Source organism: Pygoscelis adeliae, unplaced genomic scaffold (genome assembly GCF_000699105.1).
Source record: "Pygoscelis adeliae isolate BGI_AS28 unplaced genomic scaffold, ASM69910v1 Scaffold6, whole genome shotgun sequence".
NCBI classification, from domain to species: domain Eukaryota; kingdom Metazoa; phylum Chordata; class Aves; order Sphenisciformes; family Spheniscidae; genus Pygoscelis; species Pygoscelis adeliae.
The window spans coordinates 6,192,589-6,202,579 of record NW_008825075.1 but is presented as its reverse complement, the minus strand read 5'-3'; the positions used below and the strand labels follow the sequence as shown (position 1 = coordinate 6,202,579).

At 47.4% G+C, this 9,991-nt stretch overlaps 1 protein-coding gene across 1 annotated transcript in view; it reads left to right on the top strand.

Annotated features, from left to right (window-relative positions):
- Nucleotides 1-9,991, top strand: part of BCL2 (B-cell CLL/lymphoma 2) — a 93,567-nt gene that overhangs the window by 505 nt on the left and 83,071 nt on the right. The window contains exon 2 of the mRNA XM_009326699.1: nt 5-133. Within this exon, the coding sequence (XP_009324974.1) occupies nt 5-133 (129 nt within the window). The remainder of the gene's footprint in view (nt 1-4; nt 134-9,991) is intronic.

Below are 9,991 nucleotides of genomic sequence, written 5' to 3'. Positions count from 1 at the left end.
TGAGTTCGGCGGCGTTATGTGCGTGGAGAGCGTCAACCGGGAGATGTCTCCCCTCGTGGACAGCATCGCCACCTGGATGACCGAGTACCTGAACCGGCACCTGCACAACTGGATCCAGGACAACGGAGGCTGGGTCCGCCCCCCGATCTCTCGTTCCCTCTCCCGCCTCTGGCCCGCAGCTGGTGGGGCTCCAGGGTGGGCAGTGACCGGGGGGTTGCACTCGCGTTGGGGGCAGCAAAAGGTTTGCCTGGGGGGCATCTGCACTGGCGTGTGCCGAAGCGGCATAAGCCTCTTGCCAGCTGTCGAGTTTTACCTCGTTGCGGGGTTACGGTGGAGCGGTTTGGGATGGGGAGAGCGGCTACAGCTCAGGAATGAAAAGGATGAGCGAGGCACCCTCTTCACCAGCGGTCTCTGCTCTCCTACCCCCGTCCACCTTTGCCTGCTGGCGGCACCAGCCCTGGCCAAGGCAGGGTCCCACAGTGGGGTGGGAAGGGGCAGCAGAGGCGCCCGTCCAGCTGCTGGGGGCAGGCACGTCACGGCAGGTCCCAGGCGCAGGGGCAACAGGGACCACGTGTATGTGCGTGCAGGCATCCCTGCCCGTTGGGGGTGACGTGCCAGGCAGGCATGTGACAAACACGAGATCCCGGTGCTACGGGCGGGCAGGTGGCCGTCGGTGCTGGCGTCTACAGCTGCGGTGGCAACGGGGTTTTACAGTAGAGGATACGTCTAGTGCGAAAAATCTGTCTTTGTCTCGAGATGAAACAAAGGTGCCAGGAGCCGTGTCCGTGGGATTGTTCTGGAAAATGAGTATTTGTTGTGATCCGATGGGTGACTGTGTTTCTGGGGTGGAGATCACCTCTGGCCGGGGCTGGCTTCAGCATCACCCAGAAAGGGAAGATTTCCACTTGTGGAAAATGGACAGCTTTTACACTGGTAGTCAATCAAAAGCCTTTCCTTTTTCTCCCTCTCTCTTTCCAAAATAAGTAACTGCAATGAAATTGGAAGGGTATCTCTTTCCTTTTTTCTTGTATTAATTAATATACTGTAGCAAAATGTGGTCCCAGCCGCTCCCCTGCAAACCAAACCTGTTGTATGTGTAAAACTTACAATATTAATGCGTTGGGGGAAAAAACAGTAAGAGTTATACCAAAGGAGAAACTTTACGTCTGGGCTGAGAGCTGGTGTAAGTCACCTAGAAATGGAGGTCTACTAGGTAGGGGACAGGCAATTTCAGGTCCAATCCCCTGTGAAATGCAGTCAGAGAGCTGACTCAATTACACAGCACACCTTTAAGAGGCGTGTGTAGAGGAATGTGAAGTACAGTATATGTTTCCCAGTTAACATGGTTTGCAAGCCCGGTGTTTGTGAAGCATTACCACAGTAAATTCTCAGCACTGGGTCTCTTGCAAAGTCAGCGTTAGGCTCAGTAACAGGCCGCCCGCATGGACCATCTCTGTTAAAAAATGAAGATGCTGCCTTCCCGCTGCTGACCCCGCCTGACTAAAGGGTATACGTGTCCGGGGATCCAGAGGACATCTACGTGCTGCTGTAACGGAGGGAGTAAGGCTTTGGGGCCCTTTTATATCCACATTGTGCACCTCCCAGAGGAGTGCTGCAGATCCCTGGCTACAAGTCACGTTGGAGGCAGGATCGTTCTCCTGCTCTCCCCTGCTTCCACCAAGAAGAAAAAAAATTCAAGATTCCTGGGGCCAGAAGGGGGAGCAAAAAAATGTGCGTGCGTGCATGTGTGTGTCTGTGTATTTATATACATATATACAAATATGCTTACATACACAGATGCACACACACACACATATATATATATGCACACACACACATAAAAGGACTCCAGCGCTTAGTGGTTGGGACCACACTTGGGAGAGGGAGACCTATCCCCTGATCCCCTATTTCATGGATCACTCCAGAGGGTTTGTCGGTGGGTTTTTTTTCGCGAAGCAGATAACGGGGGGAAAAAAAAAATCTGCAAACAGTTCAGGCTTTTGGAGACCTTAGCTGGTTAAAAGGCGAGCAGCTAAAGGGTTAGGGATTTTGCGATTGCACTTCTGGGCTGGGATGCCTAACTTGTGCGTAAGTCCCTCCTCAGGCTGGAAGCCCTTTTGCGGAGCTGGGGCCCTCGGTTCGCTCCAGAGCCAGTGAAGTCATTCTGTTGACTCCAGTGAGCTTTGGATCAAATCCGTAAGCATGCTGGAGATGTATTGTCCTGTGAGTGTATTGTGTAAAGAGAGACATAAATAATGAATAAAACTGAGAATGTGAAAAGACAGGTGTTACTAGGCGTGATTGGCCAGATGAGGCGAGAGCTGGAGCTGTTTCTTGACCGTTAGAAATACAAGAAACTCAGGCTATGAACACTGACTGCCTTTAAAAGGAGAAGATGCTTCTTATCGATAGCCATTCAGTTGTTTATTGAGGTTTCCCATAAACAAAAGCTCCAGAGTTTGGATGGATGTGATGCCATTTACTGCCGCGTGTGATTTGTAATGTACATGTGGAAGAAGATGTGCAAAATATTACCCCAGGGTGACTTTTGCCTGCCTGCCTGGTAAATGGCTGGTACCTTTGAGCCATGGGATTATTAAACACAGGCAAAACCTTCTAGCTGGTTACAAAGAGCAAAAGACTAACATGAAGTTGCAAACACAGCTTTTAGGATCCTCTCTTCAGACAGAAGAAATCAAGGATGGCACGGGGCAGTGGATTTTTCTTTTTTCCTTTTTCTAGCTTTCAGGATCAGTCAGCGGAAAAGCATACCTTAATATACGCACTCGGTCTTCAGCTTGGCACTTGCACCACGCCCCATGTACGAACCTTATTAAATTTCCGAAGTAGCTGATCACCTTGCAGGTGGTGATGCTTTGTAGGACCTCGGCACAGCTGCGTGCAAGATCTCCCTGTCACGCGCGTTCCTGCAACAAGTGGGAGCGCCAGCTGTTGTAGCCTTCTCCTCCTTTACGTTGAGGCTCCCCGGTATGTTGCGGAGTGGTGAGTTTATTAGAGACTGTGGAGCAGTAGAGAAGAGAGCATCGGAGTTAGTCATGAGCATATGTTACACAGTGAGTAAGTTGTACTCTGTTGTAAGCTGTACAAAGACAGCATGTGCTTTGAGTCTATTGTATGGGCCTATGTCTTACACTCAGGTCTGAAGTTTGGTTGAAATGTCTTTCTTATTTACCTGTTTCTTTTGAATCGGTTCTATAAATTGACAGTGTATTTTCAGGACATGAATTCTTTATATTGCAAGGAAAACGAAGAAGGAAAGAAGCGTATCGATGGGCAGGTTGGAAGGGATATAGCTGGTGAAGTATAAACTTTAGGCAGTAGACATCGCTGTTAATGGTGTCTGGGGATTGTTAATACCCTTACAATACACAGCATCATGGGCTTGTTCAAAACTTAGAAAAAGCAACAGATGGGGACTGCCTGCACAGAGGCTGTGTTATTAGCTTGTGGTTCTGGTGGCAAATAAATGCAGCTTTCAAAGATTTTCACGTAGGCCAGGATACCACAATATTGTATTTTGGCCTGATAACATCTTAATTGTGTTACAAAAGAAATAAGAGGAGAACCAGCTCATCTCTGCAATTTTGTCGTGCTTGGTATAATGTATGCTTTCTGATTGACAACTTAGTGGCTTCATTTCATTTTTTAGAACTGCAGAAGGACTGGCTTGGCAGCAGGCTGTCGCCTTGGTGACTTTTGACTTTGATGTAGGGAACATTGAAGTGATGCAGCCGGTGTGCGGGAATGTCTTGCAGTGATGGGTTCCCTCTTTGGGCACACAACCTAACGTACGTGGGAGCCATGCTCAGCTCTGGGCGCTTCTAGTCCAACATATGGCTTCCTCCCCGAGCTCTTCAAGAAACAGCATGAGAGCTATAGAAGGAGACACAGGCACTGTCATATATGTGTAGACAAGTACATTTTTGGTGTAAAGAATGTAAATAAGCCCAGGTGAGAGAAGCAGCAGCGTGTTGAAAATTCAGCCAAGAAAGCATCATTTTAACCGACAATATTTACATTTCCACCAGGAATGTGATGGTTGTGTGTTTTCATCCGATTCTGTTCTTCTATTGCGGTTCTTTATTCTGTTCGAGAGTTAAGGCCAGATATGGGGAAGGATTTAGATGTCTGAAGTGGACCTTAGGTGGAACGTAAGTGCTTGCAGCCTCTGAGTGCCTGCCTAGCCAGAATGGTGGCAGAAGTCCCTGGCTTCTCGCCGTTCCTACGCCAAGCCAGCTGGGAGCTGCTCCTGCCTTGAGAGAGGGGAGCCGCTCGGCACGCTGTGGGGGACACCGTTCCCAAGAACCTCCGTGTCCCAAAGCTGGCAGGCATCCTCTGGCCCGGCTGCTGTCACTCACATGCCATCCTCACGTGCGAATGCAGCCGGGGAGAAGCCCCTGCTTTTCCTGGTGGCTCCTTGGTTAAGGCCTCTCCTGAGGTAACGGGAGGTTTGCCTTCGAGACCTTGTCCAGCCTGGCAGGGGGGTATACACCCACATCTACGGCATCTCAGGAGGCTTCGCCTGCCAGATGGCTGCTGGTTTTGCCAAGGTGTCCTCCCCTTTGGCAACAGGGCTCCTCCTCCTTCTGCAGGGGTGAGATTTCATTTGGTGGAGGAGGAAGAACCGGGGTGTCTAATTCCCGCTGTCTGATGTGTTTTCTCAGGTGGCTGTCTACAGCCAAATGAATAAATGCTTCTTGGACCAGCAACTAGACCCCAGGTTTCCCTTCTCCTGGGTTGACTGCCCTAGTCACTGAGCTTCCTCTTTTTTTTTTCTTTTTGCCTAGTAAATCATTAATTCTCTGTGCTCGGTGGCACGCCTTGGAAAGGAAGTGTGGAGAGTCGCCGTGCCCCGCGACGGTCCATAGCCCCCTCATGAAGGTGAGGGATGGCAGATGTGTCTGCCTCCAGGACAGTGCTAGAGGTCGTGGATATCGGTGTGACGCAGGGGCCTTTCCGTGCTTGTGCGTGGGGCACTGACCGAAATCTCATCCCTTTCGGACTCTGGAGCTGCTCTCCCAGCAGCTCAGCCAGGCACCCACCTGTGCAGCACGTTGCTTCTCTTGCAAGTCCTGAGCAAAAGCCTCGCTCGTCCGGCACGGGACGGTGCCTTGCTCAGGGACGGTGCTTTGCTTGGAGCCAGATGCCCCGCGCTGGAGCAGAGGCGCTTTTGAGTTTTTTTTGCCAGCGACATGCAGCCTTGTAACGACTCAATCCCCAGCGGGGCTAACCCCAAGTCACTGTTTGACTGGTAAAAGGAAACTATCTGAAATCCACTCAGTTAAATAAATGAATTGGCAGTTTCAAGTGTTACACCTTCTAGGTCCTTTGCCAGTTTTTGTGGCTTTGTGGGTTTATAATCGAATTCTCAAAATATTATCAAAATATTTTTCTTTTTGCTGTTTCTGAAGATCGAGAAATTCATTCTGCGGAGGATCTGTGCCGAAGCAAGGAGTAGAAGAGCTAGGGCAGAAAGAGAAAATGTTTGTGGTTCTCTAGTCCCTTTCATTTATAATAGCTTTCTCCGTAACTTGCAACAACGTTAGGGTGCGTATTTTCTCAGAAGTCTCGTCTTTTTTTTTTTCTTTTTTTTTTTTTTTAAATATATGTATTGACCATGACCTTTAAAATTTCAGAACCAGGGGTCTCGGTTATGGAGATGATGTCATTTGCCTTGATCTTGCAAAGAACCATAAAGTTCAAAAGCAATCCTATTAAAAAGTTTTACTTCACTTTCAATATTGAGAAAGAAGTTAGTTCTGTGCCTGCACTAACACAGGCCTCTCCCAAGCTGCTGCATTAGCTCTGCTGGGCAGTAAGTAGCTTAGTTTTTCGAGTATGTAGCTTGAAATTCAGAGTCGGTAATCCACGAAGAAAATCCAGTTGAATTTTTCTGCCGAAGCACAAGCGTTTCTCCGATGGCAAAGCACGACTCTAGCAGGAGAATCACAAGACCTATGCAATGATGTGTGAAATTGCATGTGGAGCAGAAGCGTCTTCTCAGCAGCCAGATACCAGGGCCGAGGCTTCCTAAGGCAACGCAGGAACTTTGTACTGCATCACCGGCAAACATTAAGCCCTTGTGCCCGATACAGGCGTCCTTGATGAGAGGGTCATCTTTCAGTGGGTTGGACCTGGGACAGTGGAGGGAGGTGGATGTAGAAACAGGAGCAGCGCTTGGGTGTCACTCCGAAACCTCTGCTGTGGTTTTGGTCTCACGTGATGGTTTGTGCCTGGCGCACTGACGAGCCAGCCTTGCGCTCCACCGGTGCCACCGAGGGGTGCCAGGCCCGGGGCTTGGGGCAGGACCGGCTGAAGTGGCGGCTCTCCGTACGCCGCTCTGCTCGCTAATGCGAGCTGCCAGCAATCTTGCTGTGTCCTCGCTTTTCCTCTCACTCCACAGCCGCCTCGCCGGGCTAGCCCGCACTGTTTTCGCACCGCAGTCCTACCCCAGGGCTGCTGGCAGGGCAGCGGGCACTCGCTCCTGGCCTGGGGTCTGGGCAGCCGCAAACTAGGTCAGCAGCCTTGGCAGTCGGCAGCCGTAGCTAAAAAACAGCACAATAGGTCTGATTAAATAACAACTCTCCTGTGGCAAAGTGAATTTTTGTTGTTTGGCTTTTACACTTCCATCCCTTTTAGTGATTGGGGTTACGGTGAAGGGTGCGGCTGGGCAGGGGTGAGCGCGCATCCGTGCGCCCCATGGCGTGCTGGCCAGGCATGCTCCCCGCTCCCATGGCGCGCACGCTTGTATTCGGCAGCTGTCTGGTTCTTTGCCTGTTTTGTCTTTCCACTTCATGGCGGACTGGCGGTCCTCGGCTTTCTGCAGGCCTTTCTGACCGTCCCTTTCCATCACCGCTGCTGGTGCCGGGCATTGGGCGTCGGATGCGGTCCTGGGTGCTGCTGCCCGGCCATCGGCCGCGGCATGCGCCAGGTCCGGCCCTTCCCACCTCCCTCCCTGGCCTGTTTTATTTTCCTTCACGCCCTTGGGAGGGTGGAGCCCAGCCCTGTTTGGTTTGTTGGGGTTTTTTTTAATAACTTATTTATGACCACCTCGTGGCTGCTCCCGTACCTGCTGATTTAGTAATAATAATAACACTTGTTACTCGGTAGCAGCAAGATACTGATTATTTCTGAGGGCAGTACCGGCCTGTTTTATTTTCCATTCCTTGTGTAATAATAGGATGGATGAAGGTGTGCGGTGCCATAAATCTTCTCTTCCCCAGCAGGATAACATCCAGGCCTTCTTGGCAAACACGAATGCCGATGACAGATTTGAGGGATTTTTATTTTACTCTGGCTTTCAGTCTCATTAACAATCTGATGGCTTTTTTTTTTTTTTGCCCCCCCCCCCCTTTTTTTTTTGGCTCCTGAAATACTATGAAACCGGATAACGTTTCCAAATGCATCTAAAAGACTGGAATTTATTTTCTGTTATTTTATCCTGATGTTAGTTTGCTGTCATAATTACTGTATATCGATAGACTTTGCTAAATCCCCCTTGCTGGAAAGTTCCTTGTGAGTTTCTGGATTTTGCAGTTAATGAGTAAGAAAACAAATCTGATTTTAGAAAGTGTTGCCGTTGACTTCAATAGGAACAGGAAGAGGCACTTAATTGGACAATTGTAGCTATGTTTACTTTGTATATGCGGCAAGAAAAATAAGATCAAATGAAAAAGCCACAGGTTTTCAACTAATAGAGAAAAACAGCCTTTTCTGCAACGCATGATTAACCTTTGGGAGCTGTTTTCATGGGAAAGCTGTGAGTGGAAGTGCTAAGTTGTGTTCAAGAAAGGTTTAGGTATTTGTAAGAGTAAGGGAAACATCTATACTTATGTTCAAATAAAATTGCTTGGAAGGGCAGTCATACACCTTGGGGTAAATTTAACATCAGTTGCTGAAATGAGATCACCAGGTGCTGAGGGTAGACCTTTCTCCGGGGAATGCTATTTCGAAATTATCTATTACATTGCTTCTCCCCCAGAGCACCTGGTGCTGGTCGGTGACTGGGGATACTGGGATGGATGCACTGCTGGTCTCATCCATCCGGGGAAAACTTCTTACTTCTGCATGTGTTTTGTAAAGGTAACTGTAGATGTGCTTGTTGTGTTGCTAAGAGCACCCACATCACTGAATTTACTCCTGTGCTGACTGAAGATCTGTTATGAATTACCACATTTAGAGTTAGTTAAAAGAAATAGCATCTTTAAGCGCATACATCATTTTATCGCTCTTTTATTTTATTGAAGCATAAAAAGGATGATTCCATTTTGTTGATTGAAAAGGCAACTCAGTGGGTTTCGGGGTACTTCAGTGACTAATTTATGTACATGGGCCAGGTACAATCAAAAAGAAAAGGCCCCATTTTTCCCACATAGTGATTGAAAGAGGCTGTCACGCAGTTGTTCGAGAAAGCAACGGAGAGTCAAAACTTAACTTCCTCTTCTTGGCTCTACTACTGAGTACACGATAGGATATGGGGCAAATCATTAATATCTCTCTTTTTCAGTTAACTCAGCTATGAAAATGGTATTCTTGCTAGCTATACAGCACACCAGGTCTGGGAAATGTGTTGTTGCCCACCGTGCTATCATGAGTTGGGCTGATGGTTTTTAATTAAAAAAAGGAAGTCATACAAGGTACAATATTGAACAAAATGTCCGTTGTGGTAATTTGGGGCTTAGAATAAAATTCAAATCTGTAGCATTACATTTTGTCATTGCTGGAGCTCACTAGCCTGGGAAAGAGCAAAGTGAGTCAGATTGTGAAACTACCTGGGGGTGAGATTTGAGTGGAGAGGGGAGGTAGAAGAAAGAAAGAAAAAGTTAAATGGAAATTAGGCTTAAACTTTTTCAGCTCCACTGTTCGGATGTGTTTAGCAATGCTTGTGATGGAAACAGATTAAACAGATCAGTTTCAGGTGTTGATTTCTAGTTTTTATTTAGGAAGAGGGGGAGCAGTGTGAGAAATGGCAACTGGCAATGTTAGTGTTTTCCTTTATTTATCAGCACAGTTCATTGGGTGTTTCAAGAAGGAAATTGTCCTTCCTTTTCCATTCCCACCATGTGTAAAAGCTGTCTGTGGCACTTCAGGGGAAGGAGCAATAAGCTGTATTACATGCACCTGTAAGAAGTAGCTTCATGCACACATTCTTTTGCTTCCATTCACAAGCTTCATTAAGTGTTCAGATACAGGCAGAAAAAGCAATTTTAAAACATTTTAAAAAAAAAGTGAGTAGTAGTCAAGCCTTTGGGCTTGACCATGAGGTTGAAGTTAGTTTTAACTATCTTGCTGAACTGAGGCTTAGGAGACAAAATTCCTGTTGCGTGCTCTGGAGAGACTTGCGTGAGTCACTGGAAAGTCAGGATAGGGCCTTGGACGGGAGGCCAGTGAAATGCCTCCCTCTGCGGTACGGGACAGTCCTGTAGCGTGTCTTTGCAATGGAATAACTATTGCCAGCTTTGTCTCCAGAGGAAAAGAACTCCTTTCTTAAGAATATTCATCACATGTTCGGACTGTGTATTATAAAATGTAGTAGAGGACCCTATTTCTAATCTTTTTTCTAGAGAAAAAAAGAATTAAAAATAATTCAAAGACAAATTCAAATACAGTAGTAAATGAGTTGGCATTTCCATTAGCAGAATAAGATGGTTGGTGTTGTAGGTTAGTAAAATCTGTTGAACTTCTCAAGAATGTACGCACGGCTCAAGTAAAAAATGACATTAAAAAAACTGAAGTAAAAACTCCCTTGTTCATAACAGAAGCAAATCCTACATCGTGCTCCAAGTGTCTGCAAATTTTAGTTCAAGTTAGACATATCCAAAGCCCCACTCCTGAAGTCATCTGGCAAATCACAGTAAATCACGCTGTCTAAATATCTAATCCCCAGTCTGCTGCTGGATGCAAAAGATCCTGAATATAACCGAGAAGGAGGCCTAATGCCTGTGTTATTTTCAGGTTCCAGCTTGACCTG